The 26,319-nt window shown below is 41.0% G+C and overlaps 1 protein-coding gene across 1 annotated transcript in view; it reads left to right on the top strand.

The window, feature by feature from the left end:
- The window catches only part of hs3st4 (heparan sulfate (glucosamine) 3-O-sulfotransferase 4), a 120,551-nt gene extending 96,755 nt beyond the window's left edge, over positions 1-23,796 (top strand). The window contains exon 2 of the mRNA XM_079564513.1: positions 22,824-23,796. Within this exon, the coding sequence (XP_079420639.1) occupies positions 22,824-23,472 (649 nt within the window). The 3' untranslated portion in view covers positions 23,473-23,796. The remainder of the gene's footprint in view (positions 1-22,823) is intronic.
- Positions 23,797-26,319: the final 2,523 nt, after the last annotated feature.

Below are 26,319 nucleotides of genomic sequence, written 5' to 3'. Positions count from 1 at the left end.
CATCAGTAGGGTAAAACTAATCTGTCTCACGACGGCAGAGCCGGTTCTTCCTATACGCAGACTACGCAAGGTGTGTAGGGCCCCCGCGGCTGCAAGGGCCCCGCATCTCAGTCAAACTACCGTGTTGTTTCACTGATTAATCAACGCGTTGTTACAGGGACAAGCGCTCACTCACTCTCCGCCTACTTTGCCACATATAACACCAAAACGAAGCAGGCTGCTGAAGTGAATGAGCAGGAGAGACCGACCGCCTTCCCCCTGTCACTTCCAACACGCGAGTACTTCTCCGCTCGTGTCCCCGCTCGGCCGTCTGTCTCCCGGTTCTCGCTTCGCCTCATGCGCGGCTCCTCCGCGGCTGCATCACGTCCCCGTGTCCCGGCGCTGCTCTCATGTTTTCTCTGCGCGGATTTGGGGCATCGGCCACACACTCATTTAAACTCTCTTCTTGTTGTGTCTAGCGGAGAATCAGGAAAGTAGTTTGATGGATAGACGAGAGTAAAGCCGTGTCCGTGGCCTTTTTGTCTCAAAGAGGAGTTGAATCCACACGGTTCTCACGAGCACAGTAACTTAGAGTAACTCTGGTTCTCTGAATGTGCACAGTCTATAACGAGTTGGGCGACTCACAGGCTAATTCTCAGTGGTCAGACAGAAATAACTGTCAGGTGCAGGTTTCAGTTAGTTTTAAATGAGCGGTTCCCAAACTGTGCGTCAGGGCCAGAAGTGAGAGAATGGGCCCATTTGCTATTTTCCATTTTAAAAAATGGGGGAAATAGACTAGTAGTCGCCCTAAATCCCAGTTGGACAATGGCTTAGTGGTTAGTGGTGCTCACACAGAGGTGCAGGGCCTGAATTGAGGTAATTATTTTCCACTTCTCCCCTGCTTTACTGTATAGTGGAACTGTTTTTGACCGTAAATAGGTCCGCCCTTTGCCGAATAACCATGGGATGCGTACTGTAGGGCCCCCATGTGGATTTTTGCTTAGGGCCCCAGAAGGGCCAGCACCGGCTCTGCACGACGGTGTAAACCCAGCTCACGTTCTCTGTTAGTGGGTTAGTTGCGAGATTAAATGTGTTTTGTGTGTTAATAGTTAGGCATAAAGAAAGTTGAACTAATGAATGTAACGGTACTTTTATTCTGGGGTGCTGGATCGAAATCGGATGTCACTGTGTGGGCTGTGGAGCCACCATTAGCTTGATTCTGTCATGCACAGTGAATTATTGCTTATTTTGGTTTCCCCTTCACCCGCACTCTTAAACAGTTTCGCATTACGGTCCTGACATTTGCTCATTCCCTTATATACAGTATAATTACTGTAGTGTTGGCTACCCAGTATCAATACCCAAATGAGTGCTGGATTGCTATCAATATATCAATACTGTAGTATCAATCTGTCTTTTGTTAATTTAATTAGCAGCTGCAATGATGGGGAAAAGCAGTAGTTTCAAAAGTAAAAGTTGTAGTAGAAAAATCAGCAGCCATTGAAGACACGTCGTACTCTGCCTCACAGGAGAAAAGTGAACGTAGTTGCTCGTAATTGGGAAGAATTGATTTGCAAATTGCTGCTTTTCCAATATAATCTTTGGGGTATACTACGCTACTACAAGGCAAAAAAGTTATAAGTGTATATTGAATGATTACAGCTAATTATAACCAAATTTTGCTACCACCTACGCTGAATTATCTGGACTACTCTTCTGAAAATGGATGATTCATAAGAAAAAGGAAAAAAAGAAGAAGTCAGACGCAGCTGTGACATAGCGAAGGAGTGGGCTGCTACACATACCGCTGAGTGAAACGTTAAGATCAGTTTACATCCGAGATGAGCAAATGCACTTTCCTTGATTCTCTTAATTTGCATCTATTAGCATATCCTCGTCTATTTTTACGCTTTACGGTTTGTGTGAAACTTGAATGTGGAATGTCATTGCCATTAGAAAACACAGCATAAGTAAATACAGGATTGCGTTGTTGTGTTTGTCTAATGTGAAGAAACATGCACACATGCCCTTAAAATACAGTATGTCTAATCAATATGCTATATGTAAGGATTAAACAACAAGGGGCCGTGTGTTATATAGTTTTAATGCACGACGTGGATTACCTGAAACAAGTGCCAGCTCAAATGTTTGTCGTTACTATGACAACAGCTGCAGTGGAGTGATGTAGAGTATGATTTAACTGTTGTCAGACTGTGCGTTACACTGTTTTAATGCACACCAGTAACTAATGAGCAAAATGAGAAAAATGGTCACCGCTGGCAAAGATAATCAAAGAGCTTTTACTAGAACAGAGGACTTAGTAGGGTTTTTTTTGTGCATATTGTAAGGTATATCAGAATTTCATTTTAGAATCCTGATATTTTCTAATGTTGTCGATCTTTGAATCGTTAGCTATAAATTAACTGATACATACAGTGAGGTGCGAAGGTTTAGGCACCCGGATCAAAATGTCTAATAAAGTGAAGGAAGCAAGGGGAAGATGAAATGCTGTGGCCTCTTTTAGACTAATATTATTTTGAAAATGTAAATGATGGAGAACAACGTCTTTCTTAATGTGATTTCTCTTTTATACTAAGCCGCAAAGATCTCACTCCTTATAGCTATAAAAATCAGTTAACAAATAATTTACTTATTTTAAACTTTTCCTCGTCCTTTACTTGACAATGATGAATTGCAAACAACAACAACAACAGAAATGCATTGGTATGAATGTTTAGTTTACTCGTTTCCCTGCCACACAGCCTCCCGCTAGTGAGGTATGTAGCTCCGGAGGGAGGAGCAGCGGCCCATTGAGACAGAGGTGTTAGATTCAATCTAACAGTGATTAAATAAGCCACCATTATACGGGTGTAGCAAATTAATTTCCCGAGTGTCATGTCAGCCTGGCTCTGGCTGCGCGTGGGGGAGCCCGCCCTGTGTTAACGGTAGACAGACCGAGGCCTGGCAGAAGAGAAACTGTTAAATCAATCAGTGGACTCAGACATGCACCACACTGTACAATGTGTGGTTTGACCCGAGCGACCACAGCATCGCACATTCAATCCTATGTAAAATGAAAGGGGCAGGCCATAACTATTGAGCGAAGGTTAAATCCATGTAAAGCACTGTGTGAATCCATTAGTTCAGTGGCGCTGTACATTTATTTCAAAATGTCACAGCTGCTTCCAACCTTGCACACAAATAGACTGGAAGTAGTTGCCTTAAGCTAATTACAGGTATTATATTATGAGTCATGACTGACGAGAAAACAGTGGCATTACCTGCACCGAAAGTATAACCACCGCTGTAATGAGCAATGGGGCAACTTTCCCAATCTGCATCGTGTTACTTTACTTATAGATTAAATCTCTAATTTATGAAACAGACAGCGCGCTCTTACAGTAAAGTCATTATCCGCAGAGTTATGACGCGCCCGTGCGCAGTGAGGCGGCTGCATTAGGCCTGTGGCAGATGAGATGCTTACAGCGGTGTGTTTGGGTGCGGTGTGCAGGTCACATCTCGGATAAGTCTACACTCTCCCTGAATAAAAATGACTCTCCCTAAATGAAAAGGTCCCGGGGTTTTAGACACACACATGATTCATATCTCCCAGACTATATGAAAATAGCTTTTTTCCCGTTTCGCTTTATGGTAGAGAGGCTGAATTGAGCAATCTGTGCTGAGCTCGAGCACAATTTGGGATTAGCGAAAGCCCAACTGATAGGTCAGCTTAGCCCGTAATGGAGCGGCTTAGGACTTGTCTGCCCGATTATAATATTCTAAGCTGCCTATTTCCTCGCATCCAGATGTTACGGTGCAAACATCTCTGGCTGCCTCCCTCATGCCAGAAGCAGATTAAAGACATACAGGGAGCACATAGAGCATTATGTAGGAGGTAGATATTAACTTGTCATATGCTTTGTGCATCGCCAAAGCTATGTTTATGTGACCTTTTCAGAAACAGGCTGAGGGATGAGAGCAGCAGCATTCGAGATGGAAAACTAGTAGTTTTATTATTATACAGAAGGTGATAAAGTACCTGTGATGTTTTTTGTTATTTTTTACCTCGGGTACTACTCTCCTAATTCTGTTTATCATTGTATTACATTTTTGCATATCTGTAGGTGGGACTGCTGTGGAGTAAATTCAAGTCTGATCGAACTGCAGGTCCTACTCTGAGCCAACACCGAGGTACAGGGTCACAAGTGCCGGTGTCTGTTATGGAAATTACTCCCAAAGAAGATTATCTGACGGATCAATACCTTCTTCTCCTAACGACACAGGGCGAATTAGTTTCTGAAAAGCCTTTACTTTGAGCATCGCCTCAACTTCAGACTGTAAAGTTTGTTTTCTTCTCAGGAGTGGCAAAGTAACAATGTATTCTAGAGTGGTAGCAAAAGGTTATACAAGTAATTGTGGTAACAGCAAGAGTATTACAGAAGTAGTTGTACAAGGATTTACCTCTTAACCCCCTCAACTGAACGGAGCGCATTTTCTGCAGTTCGGCTTTACCCAAAACTTGAAGCTTAGGCTTACAGCCTACAGGCCAGAGCAACGCCCCTTTGAAAGCTCATCTAAGACTCATCTAAACTGATCTTTTTCATAGTTTTTTTGGTCACTTTTTCATTGCTTTTTTGTCACATTTTTTGTCATTTTTTCATTACTTTTTTGTCGTAATTTTGTCCCATTTTTGTCACTTTTTAAAAAAAAAATTCATAGCTTTTTTGTCATAATTTTGTCGCATTTTTGTCACTTTTTTGTCACATTTTTGTCACTTTTTGGTAATTTTTTCATTGCTTTTTTGTCGCATTTTTTTCCACATTTTTGACACTTTTTCATTGCTTTCTTTGTTACTTTTTCATTGCTATTTTGTCGCATTTTGTCACTTTTTTCATTGCTCTTTTTTTTTGACACTTTTTTGCTGCATTTTTGATGCTCGTTTTCCTCTCGCTTTGGTCTCTATCCAGTTTGTTTGGGGGTTTTTTCAAGAAGATTTGGGTAAAGCCGAACCGGAGAATATATGCTCCGTTCACGTCGGGGTTAAGATGTTAAACTGACGTCAGCTTTGATGACGTCAAGAGCTCATTTTTGGAAGTACTTCTGTCCCCATCATTTGTTTTTTTTTACTAGTGCAATTATAAATATTACCATGAAGTACCATTACCACAAAGTAGATATTTCAATGTTTTACTCCACCGGCTTTCTTTCTCCTCATTTTCATAAATCCTCAAACACAGTCTTTGAGCGTCACATGTGTGCACCTTGTTGCCACGGGCCAGCTCCCAGCTTTTCGAATGCAAAACGTGGAGGAGGAACGGAGATAAATATTGCACTTGTTTGGATGCATAATGTAGTTGTTTGGCCTCAGAACGCCCGGATCCTCCCGAGTGAGTTCATCCGGGGCCAGTTTCAGAGGAAACCATTGAAGTTTAGAACAAAAGTCCCTTTTAGCTCTGAGTGTACCGCCGCGCCTCATTCATTCGTTAACATTACTTTGGTGGGGTTAATAAACAAAGTCAGAGGCAAATTGAGGATATTTTGGACTTATTTTCGAGCGGTAAAAACGGGCTGTTATGTAACCATCCGCAGGAGCTTTTTCGTCTAAAGTCGGTCTATTTTTATCAAAACACCTTGAGAGTGACACTTGGCTCAGGTTTTAATCCTTATTGCTTGATATAGTTTTATATGTATTGGAAGTGGCACAAACAGCTAAATCTATTTCCATACATTACTTCCATGTTCTACCTTTAACATGAATATGCACAAGTGTAATATGAAAGTATTTGCACTCTGTTCATTTAATGGCCTGCCTAACCTCTTAACCCCCACATGAACTGAGCATATGTTCTCCAGTTTGGCTATACCCAAATCTATAAGCAAAAAAGTGGTAAAAAATAACACGATAAAGCGACAAAAACTCATGGCTTTAGAGTGATGAAGAAGCGACTAAAACACAACAACAAAGCAATGAAAAAAGCAACACTTCCAAAATGTGACAAAAATGCAGCAAAAGAGCGACCAAAATAGCAACAAAACAACAGCAGAAAAGCAACAGTAACAAAACAAAAAGCAACACAATAATCAACAAGAAAGCTACTAAAAATAAAATGAAACGTGACAAAAACGCTTAAAAAATGCGACAATGCAACAGAGAAGTCACAGAGAATCAGTTTTGTAGTTCTTAGCTTTCAAATGAGGCATTAGAGGCTCTGTCCTAGAGGCTGTGAGCTCCAGTCGAGAAGCTTTGAGATTTGAGTAAAGCTGAATCGGAGAAAATGCACTCGATTAAGACGGGGGAAGAGGTTGACATGAATATGCATAAGTGGAATATGAATGTATTTCCATTCTGTTCATTTAATTGCCTGCTTAATTAACACCTACGTTGCAATATTATTCAGATACAGAATGCTGCAGTGGATTTCTGACACACACTGTAAAGCAGCACATGTTCAGAGGAATCCACTCTTCACAAACATGTACCTCTCCTAATAACACAGTCACTCAGGTACACTTCAGCACCATGGACAGAGGCATTGGTTCGCACACAAAGTAATCCTTGGTGCTTTGAAAACATAGCCATAATAGAAATACTAAGATGTTGAATTGCAGTGCAAATACTTTAATTATGTCCGAATGAGTGAGCGTACTTCTTTCTGACTGCACAATAAGAACACTTCTATTCAGTGGTCGCTAAAGTACTTCAATTCTTTTCTCGACTAAATCCGGTCACTTAATTCTCCAATACAAAAGCTGCGAGGTCAGATTTCTACTTAAGTGAACGTTTTTGCACTTACATCACTAAGCCTGTGGTTAACGTCTTGTATTGTCTTGTGTAAGTCTGTGCCAAAATCCCGCCTTCCTGCAAGGCTCGTCCATGCGTGGAAAAATTCCCGTGACTGAAAGCCACCCTTGAATGCATCTACATAAGATTTGTTCATTGTCTTGAGTATTTTTGTAGATATTGGCACTCGCTTTCATCTACCTTTGCGCGAGACAATACGACAACTCGCACACATCGTTCCCGCCCGTGTCACACCAACCCGCTGCTTTAAAGGCGCTGAATTTAAGAAGCTCCTGGGAGTCCTCCATCAATAGCCCGTTTCCTGCCTGTGCCGCGTCTGAGCCAAACTCCATCTTGCCCCTGTATCTGCTCAGAGCTGTTCCCTCCACTATTTCCTCTCATCTACTGCCACAGCGAGCATTAATATTTTACACTGAGCAGAAAGGTGGCAGCGACCAAATACGCCCCGATGACCTGTCACATCCTCAGAACACAATTTAACCGATGCCACAGTGTTTGATGGGAATTTAGAGGCATTTTTCGCGATAGACAGTGAGATTTTTTTGTGTGTGTGTTGATACTAAGCTTGTACTAGATATAAGGAGACTGTTGTACTGTGGACTTCACTAAACACGCTTCTGAAAATACATGTATTTAAGAGCATGCATCCTTAAGAACACTATCGGTCTACGGTCCTGTGAATTGAAACGGCGAATAATTGTGCTGGATCTTTGGTGTATCCAAGATCATGAGATTTCTACGGTGTTTGAAGTAAAACATGGTGTTGACAGAGGGCTCAGTGCACAGTAAGTTAAATATGAGCAGGATCAGAGTGGATAATCCCAATTTACATAGAGGCGTGTGACTGAAGACGAGTGTTTGAGAAAGTGAACAGATAAAGCAAACAGTGAGCGGCTGTACCTTCATTACGCCCATATAAGGTCACAGCACGGGCTGTTTTAGACTTTGTCTCCGCGAACATAATGAGCGGTCAAACCAGTCCGTTTAATTCACTTCAGGATACTTTACAAGTCAATTACATTTTGAAGTACTCAGTAAAAGTAAAAAGAAAGCAAGAGAAGAAGAGACTTTATTCACTTGAATGGCATCACTGCTGCTACTACTATAGATACAGACAAGGGGGCGTGGCCTCGCCGAGGTGGAAAACAGAATCTTTTGGGAAGCACAATTTTTCACTCTTTTTAGCCATTTTCTGGCAAACTATAAACTTATTTATCACAGACAAATAAAATCAAGTCTAAATCGGGTCCATACGGATGTTTATTCACAGCAGATTGTTCAGTAGTTCTCCGTTATTTATGTATCTATGGGCTGTTGAACCATTTTGCTCCTTTGCTTTATTTAGTGGAAAACTATTTATAGTACAGCATTTGTTTAAGTAGTTTTTTGAATAATTAGCGAAAGTTTTGATTTTTCTCCAACTTGTTTTCCCCTTGTTTTCAAACGTGACCATATATGGGCGATTGCAGAGATGCCGTCTGTATCTATACTGTACCGCCAGTCAGTGTACTTTTTGTAAACCAGTGGTTCTCAACTGTCATGGCATCAAGACCCGACATCCCCATGAAATGACCGTGTTACATTTTTATTCATAATGTAAAATACTGTATTTCCCTTACAAATTATTGTTGAATTAGCATTTAAAAAGTCTTAAAAAGCTGAAATCAAGATAAATACAATCAAATAATAGACTCAGGTAGTGTTTCTATATGTTTACAGTAGACAAATAATGAAAGAAATGTTTTCTGGGAAAGGCTGCTGTTGACTGCTGAACCGCTTAATCCCCGCCTTTTTTGTTGCGTTGTCGCCGAGTTTTTGTCACATCTTTGTCGTGTTTTCGCCTCTTTCTAGTTTTTTTTAATCATGTTTTTGTTATTTTTTGTTGCTTTCTTCATCACTTTTTTCCCTTGATTTTTGTCACTTTTTAATTGTGTCATTGTTGCTTCTCTCCCCACTTTTTTGGTTGTATTTTCATCCTCGTTTTCGTTGCTGTTTTGACACTTTTAGATTTGGGTTTAGCTGAACTGGAGAAAAATGTGCCTGGTTCAGATCCAAGTACTCTTATTTCATGAAACATCCCTGTAGTAGAAGTTGTCATGAAAAATACTAGTTTCATCGGGGCTCCAACCAATCCCTTTTCTAATATTATAGCAACTTTTAACATTGCTATTACTTGCCTCCTGGCTCCACCCTCTCAGCTCGCCTCCGTCCCCCATAAACGTCCCCATAACTCTTTGGGGACAAGGCAGGTTTTACGTCGCACAAGTACAGTGTGGGAAATTGGAGTTATGACTTGATGACATTTTTACACTGTTATTAGTTCACCGGGGTTCTTCATTATATCACCTCAATGATTTCATTTGAACTAATGGGATTAACACTGGGGCATTTACCGAGAAAAGAGAAGGTGAGACGGAGGAACTGAGCCCACGCTGTTAACGGTCGTAATGGAGCTATAATGATCATGCAATGAGGGAAGAACACATCACAAAGTGTCTCTGCTGACCTCGGAAAGGCACTACTTAAGTTATTTGTCTTTTATACATCGCCCACTGTTTCTGTCTATCTTTTCCTGGAAACATAGAGCTAAAGAATTACCAATCCACTTATGAAAGGAGGATATCACTATTTATCTCCAGATTTAAGCAAGGACTACCTCTCTGGAGATAGGCCATTTGTACATGTTTTAGATGCAGACATACTATAGCTAAAACTTGGCCCTAATCAAAAGAAATTAAAGGATTGTGCAAAAGAAAAGAAAGTCAATGTCCAAAGATGACTCATGGCAGACAAAACAATCCAGACAGAATGCAACTCTTTGTACCAATGCAAAAGGGACATAAATGAGGCCAAATAACTGTGTTTTAACAAAAGTGCCATACCAAGTTATTAATAAACCCCAAACGTCTTTTATTATTCATAGTCAGCTGCAACATTTATTACCTATTGAGTGCCCGACATTGGTTTGCATGTTGTATTCACAGCTTACAGGGGAAATAAATGGACCGGATCAGGGACGGGGATGTGAGTTTCGAGAAGAAGTTACCCTCAGAAAGTCTGCCAGGACAAATATTTGGTAAATGTGTTTAAGTAATGGCACCATGGGGAGTTTGCGCTTGTATTATTGGCAGCTGAATGTAAATAATGAAGTAACTTGAAATCTAACTTAGTTTTTAAAATAAGGTAATCAGAAAATTGACCTTGTTACTTTTTAAGGGAGAGATCAGAATTCAGGAATCAGATTATTTCTTAAAGGTGCCTGTGCCTGCTGTTGACGGGTGACAGGGCAAAAACCTCATAATTCCAGTGTAAGTGGGCCAAACTGGAAAAAGTTAGTTGAACCACCTTGAAAAAGTTACTTAATTTGGTAACACACAATAAAATGAACTAGAAATGCAATGGCTGCGCCATTGCGATTGACTGCGGAAATGCGGGAAGCGAATGCAGAAATTGCATAAACTCTTCAAATTGCATAATCAAATTTGCATAAACTGGTAAAATGCATATAATGTCATGTTGCATAAACTGTATAAACTGCATAAAGTGGTAAAATGCATGAATGGGTTAATTTGCATAAATTATGTAATTGCATAAACGCTTTAAAATGCATTAACTGGTTAAATCCCATAAAGTGGTTAATTTGCATAAATTGTTAATATTGCATAAACTTTTATATTCCGTATACTGGTCAAACTGTTGAAAGTGCTTGATTGGCAGAAGCTGCACAAATGGCTGAAAGGCCTGGAGTCTCCCGATTGGCTGGATTCACACATACACACCAATGCAAAAATTTCAAACTCCCGTATAAAAAAACTGGAAAACTGCAGAAGGCCAATTTTTTCTCAAAACCCACAAGTTGCGGAAGCTGAACATGCACAAAGTGCTGAAATTGCATAAAATGCAGAAAAAAGTGCAGAAAAGCATGGATTTGCGGCAGCCCCATTATAAGTCAATGGGAAAAATCTCCGACATTTTGGCCGATTGCGGAAAAACCGTAAGTTGCAGAAGTCCCAAAAGTAATAGCACCCTTCTCCTCAACATGCGGAACGTTTTGATGCATAACTTGCATAAATTGCACAAAGCATGAAGGTGCTGAAAGCTCTAGAAAATCGGGAAAAAGATGGAAGAGGAATAATAATAAAGAACATGAAAACCAATAATTGACTGCGGAAGAATTCCGCAGTCAATCAATTAGTGTTGCATTAGATTCCAGCAATATTTTGAATGGAATAAGAGTTAAATGCTGAGTTAGTTTTCTGTTCCGTTTTAAGTTAGAGTAAAGAGGTCAGTATCTAAAGATTAAGTTGGTTTTCTGTTCCTTTTTAAATTAGAGTAAAGAGGTCGGTATCTAAAGATTAAGTTGGTTTTCTGTTCCTTTTTAAGTTAGAGTAAAGAAGTCAGTATCTAAATATTAAGTTGTTTTTATGTTCTTTTTAAAATTAGAGTAAAGAGGTCGGTATCTAAATATTAAGTTGGTTTTCTGTTCCTTTTTAAGTTAGAGTAAAGCAGCTAATTGGATTAAATCAAATTATTTAAATTCAATGTGACTTTAAAATATCAATTGGTGCAACACAAAAAGATAAGTTGAATATACTTACTTAATTGTGTGTTACCAATTGAATACATTTTTAAAAGTAGGTTCACCCCAAACTTTTTGCAGTGCAGTCGTAGTACTGAAATAGTGGAGTGAAATTAAAACGTGTTGGTAAGAAAAGTGCATTTTCAGCCAAACTGACTTCAAATTGCCGGTGTACTGTCAGGTACTTTGCAAGCTTGTTTCACCCCGCTAGTAACAAGAAATAAAAGTACAGGCAGAAATATTTGTAGGTTACGCACAATAATTGAACTTCTAATCCGAACATTGTTGATTTAGTCTCTGCAGCTTTACTATTGCAATGGCACCAGTATTTGCACTTGGGTCCACAGTGACATTTCGCGCCCCTGCATCACTATATTCCCCGTCGAGGAGCTGCACTATCCTCTGGTCATTTTCCTTCACCGTGTGTTCACCCTGACCTTACATTTCTGCAAAGGAAGTGCACTGTCAAATTGCAGCGGATCCCTAAATCAAACCCGGTCCACGCTGGTGAATAAAGTAAAGTGCTGTCCTGCGGGGAGTTTGCTCATGGTGGTGTCACACTGACCTACAGCGCCAAAACGAAACCGCGGAGAAGGGAGAGGAAAAAGTGATGGGTAATTTTTTGCAAGAGTTCAGTGCGGCTGACACAAAAATACACACCTCCAGTGTTACAGCGGTCGCTCATAAGTTTAATACTATACAGCAATTAGTTGTAAGAAGGCAAAGGCCATCGGAGCAAGACACTTCACCCAAAGTACGCAAAAATACTATTACATGATGTTCAAGTGGAACTGAAATCACTCAGATGAACCCTGCTAATACAAGAACATCTTATAAAAGCTAAATGATTAATTTATTTATGAGTACATGTCTTGTAATGACCGAGCTTGAATGAACAATGGGGAACACTTCATGTGGGAAGTTTGAGACAGAGCAGAATATAATCCCTGGTCAACAAGAAAAGGCGATTTTGGAGCCGGGAGTGTGTTCTTCTGAGGCGGGGAGATCTATCATGTTCAAACTGTCATATTAATTGGTTCCGCTTAAGTGAGCCGGATCTGCAACATTCCCGCCATGTAAATTTTAGCCTCTGACTCGTAACGTATTCAGGTGTGACTTCCAATTACAGGCCGCCATTTCCCTGCCTTTTCTTTCAACTAACATTGTGTTTGAAGAGTTTTGCATGGTGAGCGGAAGAGAACAGAGGGAGGATTTCAGTCGCTGTACAGTAGTGAAGCAGAAAGGTTGAGGTGACAGATTATGAATGGCAAATTTAATCAACAAAGAAATCTTCAGTTATACTTTACAAATATTCAATTAGGTGAATACTTTTTTTTTTTCTTTTTTTTTTTTTTTTATTGTGAAAATTTCTAGCACGGAGCTGGACTTAGACACACCATCTTACACAGCATGGGGTGGCTGCTCAATGTAATGCGACACAAAATGCGCATTTCTTACAAGAATTGATTAGAACCAGTGTTTTGCCCCTCAACTGACCCCTTGTGGCTAAAGTTAATAACTCTGACCCTGTCTTGCATTGGCAAAGATTAATACCTTTTTTTTTTTTATTCAGAGATTTCCCATCTGTCTTATAAGGCTGTTTGTCAATTCCCTATTGAGGCTGCCAGTGTTGTTGTTTGTTTTTTTATTTCCCAATTGCCATGGCGATCTGGCCTCATAGCAGGAAGGTCATGGGCATGATTCCTGAAATGATGGAGCCTTTCTGTGTGGTTTGCATGTGCTCCAGATGTCTCCTACTAAAGTATTTAAAGTGCATATGTGACACATTAGACACACTTTTTGCTAAAACATAGTTAACACAATTATATTTAACATTTTGCTAAATATTGTACTCAGTTTTCTTTAGTTTGGCCATTTTTGTGTGTTTATAGTTTCCCTTCCTTATTGGACACCGACAGGAAGTGACATAGGTGAAGGCAAACAGTTTCAAACGGTTGTCGTGCCAACCATGTTAGGTCAATGCTATGGCTTTTCTGCCCAAATATTTCTTCTTTAAAATTGCTGCATCACTGAAATAAAATGATAATTATGCAACTGATGTTATCCTTCTGAATAAGCCATATTTTCAAAAGCATTAAAACCTGTATCTTTAAATCATGTACAATAGGATTCCCCTGAAAGATACTGTATCATTTTGCGGAAAAGAGACTTCCTTTCTTTCACAATCACTTTTGGTGAGTAACAAAGATGAAATCACACATGACCATTTGTTCCACTACGTTGTTTCCTTTTTTTTTCCTCAAAGCCTTCTGAAGTGAGAGCGAGTTGTGAAAAATCTGCCCCTGCACGGTAATATTTGCGACAGTAGATTGTGGGATATAAGGGTTTTTGATCAGGACCAGCTGTCGCCGCTGTCCTCAACTGTCCCGTCAAACACCGCGTCCCGTAGAAGAGTATAGGAGGACTATTGTGGTCTCGCCGTGTGTTGAATTAATTAGACTGTTTGTGCCTTTGGACAGACTGAGCTTGTTTGTCGCTAACTTCTCTCTGGAGAAATCAGCTGAGAATTACATAACTTTGTTTTGCTATTAATGTGGAAATATGAGAGCGTGCAGCGATTTAAATACATTTGATTATGGAGGGGAAAATAGCTTTTGATGTGTGTGCCGTATGTTAACAAGTCAACAAACAATATGCAGATATAGATGTTTACACTCGGGCTATTTTGGTTTTTTCAACAGCGAACATAAAACACATTTGGGTATATTTTTGCTGTCTAAGTAATCTTCTTTTAATCAAGTGACAGCTTTGTTAAATAGCAATAAATGGCCAACTGCTGCCAGCCAGAAGTACCAGCTAATAAGAATAAGTAGTACGGCTGCGATTAAAACCAGTCTTCAAAAAGGACTTAAGCCGTGCACACTATTTCTAAGTGAATTAGTTGATATTGTGGACCCATTTTGATTTTCATGATACATCAAATTAATGCTGCATGTCGACAGCCACGTCATGTTTAAAGCAGTACTAAGTAACTTGTTTACCTTAAATCCTTTTTGTAGTCCCTCTGGGGGTAATTGGGTGTTAATGGGATGATTGGGGGGGTCTTTCATCTCCCCCTGGTGTCTCTGCCCAGAAAACCACAATTGCAACTTCACTGCCACCGGGTCGGAGCCACCAATACACACTAATAGAATCACGAAGAAGAAGCTACCAGGCTAACAGGCAAAGCTAACTGCGGGCTAGCACCACGTAAACAGTATTTACAGCCAGGTTTGAGTGGAAAAAAAATATCTCCATTGTTTAATTGGATGTACAATATCCCTCTCTCCCTTTGTCTTTTCTGTCACTGTAGTACTCACTCTCACGGGCAATTAATGAGTAAAAAATCGCTTATGGCCTCTAGGGGAACGAGTTGCTTAGTACTGCTTTAAATATCTTTTTGGTGAGACCTGGCTCGGAAAAGGAAACAATTACAAGTGCAGGAACTAAGCCGGAACTTGCATGGTGTTGCTGTGTCAAATACACAACAGGATTTGATCCGTCAATCAATCGCCCAGTCTCGGGGGATTGATCTACCACTCGTTACTCTGGCATTGATCGCTAACATGTTTTTTTATTAGCACTAACAGGCCCTTCCTTAAGATTGTACTCCTCAAAATATACCATGACCTTTTGGTTCATTGCACAGAGAAGAGCAAAAATGACTAACTCTGCAATGTTACTGTGGCTAAAAGCATCGTCTTATGTTTTTCTTATGTGTTAGAATCTTATATTTGTCTGTACAGAAGCCCTCTGATATTCCAAGATTAAATCTAGACTTGAAATGCTACTGCAGCACTGACTGTATGCCAACCGCCTAAGGGGAACGTGCACCTATCGCCACATTGAGGAGTTTGAAGGTCACTTTGAGGCACGGCGAAACAAAAACAAGCGCATCAACATTCAAACCCCGCACCATTATTTTAGCCTGGTTCCATCACAGAGAACGGCTGTCCTCCTAAAGTTGCCCCTTCACCGTGACAAAACAGCGCCTCCCACTCCATAACAGACCTGCAGACCCCGCGCTACCGGGCCCGTAGGTTGTTTTGCTTATTTTGATCGGTGCCAAACATCTACGCATCACTTGCTGAATGGAGGCCGAGAGAGAAAAAGCAATTCATTTGACTGGCTTTTTTTTTTTTTTTTTTTTACCCCTTCAACCACTTCTCAGCAAACTGATGTCTTTGTTCTTTGCAATCACAAACACGTCACTCACTATGTAATAACAGGATTATTTGTTGCAGGCTGACCGACCGCGCTATCTGTCCCGGCTGACTGTTGTTTGATGAATAGCTGCTTATCCTCAATTGATATTTGCAATAAGACCCACGGAGGAGCAACTCAATACAATTACCATTTGTTTCCCTTTTCTCTGTCTGCCAGCACCGAGAAGTAACCTTTGCTTTGCCTTGAAATTCAGTGCCGTCGTCAGAACAAACCGGATAGTTCAAGCTATCAGTTAGACTTAAATGAATTGAAATACAAATGGAGGAAAAAGCCACCGGCAATACTTTCAGACACAAGACAAAAACTATGACTGTGGCACGGCAAGGAGAGCTGAGCTAAATAATAAAATAAGACCATATCTTCATGTCATTTGTTTTGGTTGTTAGTCATAAATGTGTACTTAGATGAACCAAGTCTCAATGTCTTGATGTAGATATGGGCCACCATCTGGGTTCAGCTATTTTAGCACATTCTGGGATTTGGGGCTGAATTGACATGATTATTATTATTATTATTATTAGGACAACTGATATACTATTATGAGGACATATTTTATGTATAATTCAAGCTTTTGGAAGGACTTTCAGTGATTCCATAGTCACTTGGTTTGTGCAAAGAAAAATCTTGCCACCAGAGGGCACAGACATGAACGACTCCACTAAGTGAATAACCCATATAAGAGGGGGGAAGGGAATCTTGAGCTTTTCACATGACATATGTTGCCTAAAGTGCATACATCTCTCCGACCAGCAACAACCACTCATGCTCTCCCATCCAGTCGCTAACCAGGTCCATCCCTACTTTGCTTCCAAGATCTGATGAGATCGGCCGTTCATATGGTGGCATGGCATTAGCTGCTTGCTAGTAGCAGCTGTTGTGCAGACTGTCAAAAGACGGAGACAGATAAGATAAGCCTTTATTGATCTCACAATGGAGAAATTCCATCCATCCATCAATTTTCTTCTGCTTTATCCGGGGCCGGGTCGCGGGGGCAGCAGTCTCAGCAGAGATGCCCAAACTTCCCGATCCACGCACACTTCCTACAGCTGTTCTGGGGGAACCCGAGGCGACACCTGGCCAGCTCGGAGACATAGTCCCTCCAGTGTGTCCTGGGTCTTCCACAAGGCCTTGTCCCATGAAGAAATTCACTTGTTACATTCAGCTCAGAGTGTGCAGAATAGACAGGAAATGTGCAAACATTTGATTCCTGTGCTATCCACACACGCTCACATACTAATATGTATATTATTTTCTGTACAAAACTTAGAATATTGTTACATAATCAGGAGCAATCAATTCTAGTTTTCAATCTACTTATGAATATAGATATGTGTGTAAACCTTCATTTACAGGTAACATGCTGTTTGTCAGTGGCATCCCTGCATCCCCTTGTTTGTGCCTCTCTGTGAATTTATAGTTTAATTATCAGAGTATTAGCAGTCTGCCGGGCGCGTTGGCACTGCCTCCTAAATGTGCTCTCTGAGGCCTCTGAAGCTTATTATGAGTGGACTGCTTTGGAATAATTGATTGCATTTGACACGACACGGAGGAAGCTACTTTGGGTTGTGATCAATCCAAATGAGAGGCTGTGGGAAGCTTTTATTTCTCTGTCAGCCTTTATTAGGAAAAGGGTGACTCCTACAACAACTGCTTAGGCCCATTAGTAACAGTGAATGTGAAATAACTGTGATCTTTCAGTTCATCAGGCCTCGTTTTCTTTGACATAACTGTGTATATTGCACATATTGGATTGAAAGAATTGCATGAATTTGACATTTTGTGGAATTTGAATTAAACATGACTATCAATAACTTCATCCTTGAACAAGAGAATTTCAGTTTGGCCCAAGATTCAGATTTGTTTTGTCTCTACAGTGGAAGGCTGTACTTTAGCGTCAGTCATATACAACCGTTACAATGTTTGCCATATTTGTGTATTGCGGTCATGAATCACACTTTGTGATGCAACTGGGCCTCTTTCACATCCAAATCCTACATTGAGTAGAGTGGGAGTAAAATGGATTTCCTGCTACATCACCTCAATACATCAGCAGTCAGAAGCTCATTATTATATCATGATAATGTTGCCACCAGAGACAGTGTTGCTGGAGATTTACATGGTTTGTGAAACACTTCAAAGTCTAATATTCTCTGCGTTCTTCACATTCTAATATTTTCTTTCCAAGTTCCTGTTAGAAAAGTTCTGAACAGAAAAGGTGTTGGTAAAGGGTAATTTGAACTTACATAAAGCAACTTCATCACTTCACTCTCAGCTTTATGTAAATAAAGCCTCAGACATGTGTTGAAATGCATCCGGTAAAGTGCTATGCGGCGCGCGGTGTGATTCTCACTCAGCAACAGTAAACAGCAGATGGTAAACTGTGACTCTTTAGCGCTATGGATTTTATTTACCTACCAACCTGAATGACCCGCTGAACCCAGCACCCGATCGGCTGCACACTAGAAAGAAAGATAAAGTGAATAGTTTGTTCCTGTTTACTCCGGTTCCAGCACACTGAAGGCCAGAGGAGTCGTTGGCCATGCATGAAGGAATTAGCTTGTTTATCAGCGTTTTGATTCCTGGTCCCGCCTCACTGTTCCTCTGACATTTCAGAGACGTTCATGATCCATGACTGATTTTCCGATGCTGTTAGCATACCATGGGTTTCTGCATTGTGCGTATTGTTTTATAATTAAATGAGGGCTGATTAGCTGTGAGCCCGTCGAGGACAAAAGCCCAGTTGTGTGTACGGTGTGGAGCAGTAACCTTGAGCTATGTACATCTGTCCTGTCAATTGGACATGCTCCAAAGATGCAGCACATTACACAGAGCCGCTGTCTGTTTGTCTCAAGGTGATCCGCCCAGGTGTCGCAAGTTTTTTTTCCCCCCCTCTTTTTCCAACGCATACAGGGCGATATTGATGACCACCTACCTCAAATGTATAGTCCCTTAAAAAGAAACACAAAATCAATTTGTGAGATTGGAGTAGATGGAATAGCTTACTCTCAAGGTTTCTTTATGTGTGTGGCTTATTCAATCAAATAATGTTACTTAAAGGTATATTTCAGGATTTTTGACATAGGGCCTCATTTAGTTATCCAGTGTTGTTGATTTCTGGAGATTTTTTTTTTTTAATTCATGCAGTCCTTATATTTAGAAGAGTTTAGTGGTGCTAGGCTAGTGCTAGGCTAGTGCATGTCTATGGTAACTAGTAGCCTGCATTAATAACAGTCTGATCCAAGCACAGTGCACCTGAGGCAAATCACTTATAACACCAGACTGGCGATATAGATATGTGTGTTGACTGAATATTTTTTTAATATAACCATTCTGCATTTAAAATAACTTCTATTTCAGCAGCAGCAGCTTCCTGGTTGTAAGCTACGCAACGGTGGAGTGATCTGCTAGGTTGCCGGATCTACAGTAGTTTGTTTACCTGCGGCCGGTATTACTACACGTGGAATTCACAAAGGAGCTCTCTACAAATCAGATATGGCAACGTTTAGAGGAGTACCTACTAGCTACTAGTTACCATACACATGCACTAGCCTAGCACTAGCCTACCACCACTGAACTCTTCCAATACAAGGACTGCATGAATTAAAAATATAATAATAATCTCCAGAAATAAGCAACACTCTGGATAACTAGGAAAAGAAGCCCTATGTCAACCATCTTGAAATATACCTTTCGAAGGGGCTACTGGCTGCAAAACAAGGAGTAGTTTGTAGTTGTAAAAGCCTGAATAAAGTGTTATAAAGGATTCTTTCTAATGTGTGTGTTGAACAGCCTACAATGCACCTAAAGTGGACACATTTTCAACAGCTGCCAAAACACATTCTTAAGATTGTGTTTTCTAATTAGCTACTCGAGAGATTGTACTATTTATCTGCTATGTGTAGTTACTGCATATTGTATTACTATTGAACACAGATGGGATTCAATGACAGGCAGAGCAAAAGTCCTTGAAAGGATACCAAAAATCTTTATCAATTCATTACAGGAAGGAAGGAAGTGTGGCTGAAGTGACGGAATATAATGAAAACGAATACTCTTTCCAGTTGCCCTGCTCATCTGTTGATATGTTTAATATCCCATTACAGGCCAAGAAGTAACCACAGTGCCACAGTGTCAGGAGACAAACATAATCCACGGGGAAATTACCCATCAGGAAGGCAATACTGTTACTGAGACGCAATTACCAGGCCACTTGTGAGACTGAGCCCGTATCCTTGGGTGCATGTGACGGTGGTCGATACTTGCATAAAAGCTCTTATGTTTTCCAGCGTAAATTGGATTCTTTGCCGGCAAACAGTTCATTTAGAACATGTCCGAGATGCAAATGATTGATGTGAGTAAGTCGTTACTGCAACTCTGGGCACCCTATCATCACAGCATTACAGGGAATTTTCTGTTCTTATTCTAAAACGGTCATATCGAATCAAGTGGGTTTTTTGGTCATTTCTTTGTATTCAAGCAGACGTGTCTTAATTTGCGGCGGAAATACTTTTGTTGGCTTCTTATGCGATATTGCCGCTTGTGTTTGTTAGCCGTTAGATGAATGACGTCTCACAAGGGGATTTGATGTACCAATTTAGCAGTGAATCACACAGCCTGCAAACAAAGAAAACAGCGGCGATTGGAAGGCGCATCAGAGTAAACATTTGATAAGGATTTGCTTGAGGCGAGCGGTATGCTTTATTATTGATATAAAAATAGCAACGGGCCTGGATGCATATCATACTTTGGCTCGCTCATTCTAAGACGATAATTCACAGCCTGGTGCAAATGGATGTGTTCTAGGCATTCTGGAGCAGAGGTTTCCAACTCTTAGCGAGTTACTTCTACGTAACAACAAACATCAGAGAGCTACTTACTGTACTGTATGCTTCGAAGACACTTGAGTAAAATGCGACTCAGGAGGAGTTCACACAGGAGGATTAGTAGCCAAGATGATATTTAAAAGAAAATGATGTGACTTTTGTACTTGTACTTTCATTGCAAAGTGTGTTCTACGTGTTCAGAACAAAATCAAGGCGAGGCATGTTTATTTATACCGCTCATTTCGTACACAAGACATCTCAATGTGCCTTACAAAAGAAGTTATATGAAATTACAATCAGGTTAAAGTGAAGGCAAAGCACATACACACAGTGCAGCGGGGCTGGATTTTTTTCTTGGGGGAATGGAATGACCGGAGGTGGGGCTGAGGAAACATGTTGAGGCAGATGAGCAAAGATGGGGGCATGGTTAGGGGGGGAGGGGGGTATGTGTGTGCAGTTGAAGTCTGAAAGTCAGTGTTATGCAAAATAAGAGCTCAGTCTTTATCTGGTTTAGCTCCGTGGCTTGGCCTTGAAGGGAAAGTGCGGCGTAGGAGAGATAAGCGGTCCAGCTGCAATCTGCTCTTAAAAAAGATGCACTTAATATATGAGTCATCAAGCATATGTAGAAATGTAGAAAACCTAGAAGAGACTTACTGTTAGCTCCGAAGCTACTGGTTGGAGATCCACGTTCTTGAGTTTGATGTAATAATCTCAGATGGATGGGCCTGTTATGCTCATGGCAATTTTCTATTTTTGAAAGAAATATACAGTAATCCAGTGAGCCACCACATTGCTTGCCATATTCATCTTTTGATTTATCCTCTTACCCCCCATCTTACCCAAGCACACTTTCTCCAGTTCGACTTTACCCAAATCTGAAAGCTTCTCGACTGGAGCTTGCAGCCTGTAGGCCAGTGTGACGCCTCATTATTATTATTTCTTGTTAATGTTCTTATTCTTTTTTTTGTCTTGTTTTGTTTTTTACTTCCTTCATCATATTTTTTTTTCTTTCTTTTCCCCGTTTTTGTCACTATTTTGATGCTTTGTTCTAGAAGCTTTTAGAATTGGGTAAAGCCAAACTGGAATGTGCTCAGTTTAGGTGGCTGTGAAGAGCTTGTTTCATTTCATATGTTTGAAATGACAGCTTGTTTGTAGGGCCCCAGCACCACCAGGCAAGATCGAACTTCTATGCATTACTGAAGCATAATGTATCTGTAATTGAAATGAATAAAGTGCTCCTGATGACCCTGACGACTACCCGATGAAGCCTAAGTACCTTCACATATCACACTGCTCTGTAGGTTCTTGAAACTGTTGTCACGTGAACCTTTTGATGCTCCTCGTGTGTGGAGGGGCCACTATTGTGCGTAGCAAATGATCACCTTGAATTTGTTAATTAATCACAGCGTAGCCTTCACTGCACAGCCCCTAACCCTAACAGGAAGCAAAGCGGGAACTGGCTGCAACCCGCGTGAGCAGAGAGGAGGAATAAAATTGTCGGAGCGAAGTGTGTGCCGAGCGTGCATAATAAATGTATGACAAAACAATACCCCAGGCACCCCGGTATTAATGATATGCGGCGAACTCATTATTAAAGTTCCAAAACAGCTCCTAGAGTAACACAGATGGAGTCAATTAGGCAATGAGCATGCTCGCTTGCCTGTCGTTTCATCTTGCTTCTTTTATCTCCAGCGCATTACTCTGTGGGTGTAATTAGCTGTATGTTTTCCCCCCTAAAACATAATGTCCGGTGATAATAACCGCTATTTTGACTTGTAATGCCAAATAATTCAAGGCCTAATTGATGTGGAAAAATTTGCAAGGGCATACTGTAAGCCCTTGTGCCTGTGTTTGCTTTGCAGAGAGGGTAACGCTCAGCAGCCGTGCAAAACAGCTTCGGGTTGTTTCGTCACTTGTTTGGTTCCTCTGTATTTTTATAAAACGGCCAAAAGTGGCTCAGTTGGTAACAGCGTTCGTCGACAAGTCCAAAAGTCTCATTGTATCCTCGAGCGAGACACTTCACTCACCTTGCCGAGTGTGTGAGGGGGTGTTTGGTGGTGATCGGAGGGGCCGGTATCTACAATGTAGCGCTTTGAGTAACTTGTAAAGTGGAATACAACTGTAAGACATTAGGGGAGTAATAGACCATAACATTTACAACACTGCATCGTGGGAATGGGCAAATGCTTGTGGGTTGTTGAGTCCTTTGCCAAGATTTTGCACCCATTTCTCCATTCTCAATTCCACAAATGTTTGGCCTTCCATCTTTAAATATGCTAAAAGTATGCTTAAATGTGAGAAATGTGAGTTGTTCTTGTTGTTGTTGTTGTAGATGACCAATAGGCATGTACTAGCTCAACTTGAATCTCTACTACTTTAAGCAATTCTTTAATCTTTTTTCTTTTTTCTTCAGGGAACTGATGCCTTCGACGCTGGAGGGCCAGATCACCATGGAGAAGACGCCAAGCTATTTCGTGACGAGCCATGCCCCCAAGCGCATCCACTCCATGGCGAGGGACATCAAGCTTATTATAGTGGTGCGCAATCCCGTAACAAGAGCCATCTCGGACTACACGCAGACTTTGTCAAAGAAACCGGAGATCCCCACTTTTGAGGTACTAGCTTTCAAGAATCGGACGCTGGGATTGATCGACGCGTCTTGGAGTGCGCTGCGCATAGGGATTTACGCGCTGCACTTGGAGACGTGGATGCAGTACTTTCCTCTCTCTCAGATGCACTTCGTGAGCGGCGAGCGCTTGATAGTGGATCCGGCGGGAGAGATGGCCAAAGTGCAGGACTTTCTCGGACTCAAGCGGATCGTCACGGACAAACACTTTTACTTCAATAAAACGAAAGGATTCCCCTGTTTGAAGAAGCCGGAGGACAGCAGCATGCCCCGGTGCCTGGGGAAATCCAAAGGAAGAACTCATCCCAAAATCGAGCCGGACGTGATTCGGCGACTGCACAAGTTTTACAAACCCTTTAACATGATGTTCTACCAAATGACGGGACAGAACTTTGAGTGGGAACTGGAGGCGGAACATGAACACAGAAGCTCTTAGGACTAAAAGCTAATATTCGGCATGGCACAGAAAACGCCACGAACACCAGCTTTCTCGATAAATGTATCTCGCTTGGTCTGCTAAGATGAGAGAGCGCTCGCCAATCAATCATACAGAACAATTAGCAAGAGTTCACCGATATGCTTTCCTCTTCGATTCTAATGTTGTTGATAATGGCAAATCATTATTGTACATACAAAACATAAAATATATTTATATTTGTGAAAAAGGAGATGCTTTTTCTGTGTTCTCGTTTGTTTGGGGTCAGAGCTGGCACTCAGTAAAATCACACTGATATGGCAAAGCATGTGATGGGGCAGAGGTCCTTTTTTCATGCTTTATAAATGACATAAGCTTGTGTTTAGAAAATAAACCCAGAACTTGAGATATTCTAAAAGGCAGTTATACAATACGCCAGCAGAGGGCAGCATGCTACATCAATCTATCACAGTAAATTTCAATCTGTACAGGAAACATACAATAGAATCCGTTCAAGTTTAGACTTTAAACGTCAGGGAAACTTCCTTGATCCCGCCGTGTGTAGTATATCAGAGTGTGGGATGGCGTTTTGAGTGCGAACTAGTTTTCTTTACAAGGATATAGCTCTTAGTTGGAATTTTCTGACCCTTTTAAGTGTCCTTACCTCAAGAGCCCCAGGCCTAAACTGCACATCTTCACTCTTTGCTTCCTTTGCCGTTTGATGCCCTCACGCCCACACAGCTCAAAACAATTGTATTCCATTTGCCGGGGCTATGAAACCTTCTGTATTCTTATTTCAGCCTCATAATGCGTTGACATCTCTCTGAGCTGCTCTCTGCAATATCTTTCATTTGTCGGCCTAAGTTAACCCAAATGTTAATCTCGTCGGAGTTAGGTTTCCGATTGTTCGAAGCTCATTGACTCGACGCATATTCAGAATGAGAGCTCGTGTACAGCGGCCATCACTCAATAATTGGATTGTTTCACTGCCGCGCATTAGCATACTGATGATAGTGCACTGAGAATGGTGCAGTGTCAGAATGAATTGACGAGCTTTATCAGGAGGTGCATATTAATACAGTAGAAAAACATTGATCAGCCATTGCAGCTTGACCACTAGTTCCAGTATTCTCCCAATATTTCAGTTTTTGGTGTAATTATAGTGATGTGACTATTATTGGCCAAATCAAATATTTTGTACTGCTCATGAACACTGCTCATGGAACTGATGGGATTTATAAAAGAGGCGAATATTTTTTTTGTTTGTTTGTTTTTCTATGCAAGCGCACATTGACCCAACACTATAACAACTCTAAAAACAAAGAAGGGAACATGAGTGAAAGCCCCATACAGTAAAAAATAAAATGCCTATATAAATACTGTACATGTGGCAAAGCAGTTGTAGCCTGGGTTCTTTCATCATGACACAAAACACAACTTGTGCTTAGATAATGTCATACTGGGTTCTTGAAAAAATGAAACGACAATCCATAAATAATAATCACCTGCCATGTAAATGCTGTTAGGGTGTTAGGGTTAGGTGATTAACCCTAATCCTAACCCTCATCCTAAACACCTAGTTGAGTATTATAATAGTTGAGAAAGGAAAAAAAACTGAGGCAATCAAAAAGGTTGGAAAAGTTAAAAAGCCTTTATTTTTGATGGATAACTCAATTAAAATCGACGACGACGACGCTAGGGGCCGACGTTGGCTTCCATAGCTGTAGTGCCTCCATATAGTGGCGGCAGAACAAGCTTGTTTTACATTGGACTTTAGATACGTTCTAAACAACTGTAAAGCCTGGTGCCTTTTTTTTTTTTTTACTTTCTACAGCTAGTTATTGCTCCTGTGATAACGCTGGGTTTGGCACAATTATAACCAGGCTGGTTTTCATCTTTAGAAATGTTGTATACTAATGAGGGCTGGACTGTTAGCATTGGAGATGCGCGGGTATGACCGAACTACTCGTCACGCAAGGGCCGATTCTACAGTGACGATCCCGCCTTTATGCCCTTTTTAGGAACATGTTTCTTCAGAGCTGGGGAGGAGTCTGTAAATCCGCCATGAATTCCCCTTTGAATATAGTTATTTTGTCAAACGGGGAGGAATGAGTAATGACGGCCTATTAATAATATGTCTATGGTTTCGGCTCACAGGCCTTCCTCAGGGCAAACTTAAGATGGCTGTCGTGCACACATGTACATGCACAAGGCGGGCGGGCGCATGGTCACCTGGTGTATGATGTCACGTGCACATCAATCAATATTTCCTCTAGTTCTGATGAATTTGAGAAATAGACTTACACCCAGCAGTGATCAAACACCTGTCTATGTTCGCTCTTAAAAATTTCCCTTGAGAAGGACCCACATAATGTTGAATACCTCACCATCAGGTCCTTCATGTATTGACCGAACAAAAAAAATACAAACTTGCCAACCCCTGTCACAAACCATCACCAGTTCTGCAGGCATGCTGGAAGCAGTGATGGGCTCAGCTTCACAATGAGAGAACCAACACAGTCGAGCCAACAAAGTGTCTTTTCCATACACACTAACACAGGCCATATATAAGTGAGAACAATGAATACATATTTTCACTATTTAAATCACACTTTATTAGATGTTTACCCGGAGCGCCCTTCCCGACCCTCGTCTTGTCACAGTAAAACATGCCGATGAGTTCAAGAGCGCGGCAAGTTTGTTAGCAAACATCTGCTGCGCGGCGCTCAGCTGGCGTTACCAGATTAATGACTTGTTAAATAAACCTCTGCGCACCGGAACAATGTCAATGTCACACCGAATTTCACCGTCAAGGATATCCTTCAGGGGGAAACACACGAGAAAATCCCTGAATTGCTTTGAGTGGGA

The sequence above is a fragment of the Gobius niger genome, assembly GCF_951799975.1.
Source record: "Gobius niger genome assembly, chromosome: 10".
In the NCBI taxonomy this organism is placed as follows: Eukaryota; Metazoa; Chordata; class Actinopteri; order Gobiiformes; family Gobiidae; genus Gobius; species Gobius niger.
The sequence above is the reverse complement of the archived record's forward strand: the minus strand, read 5'-3'. Positions and strand labels throughout refer to the sequence as shown.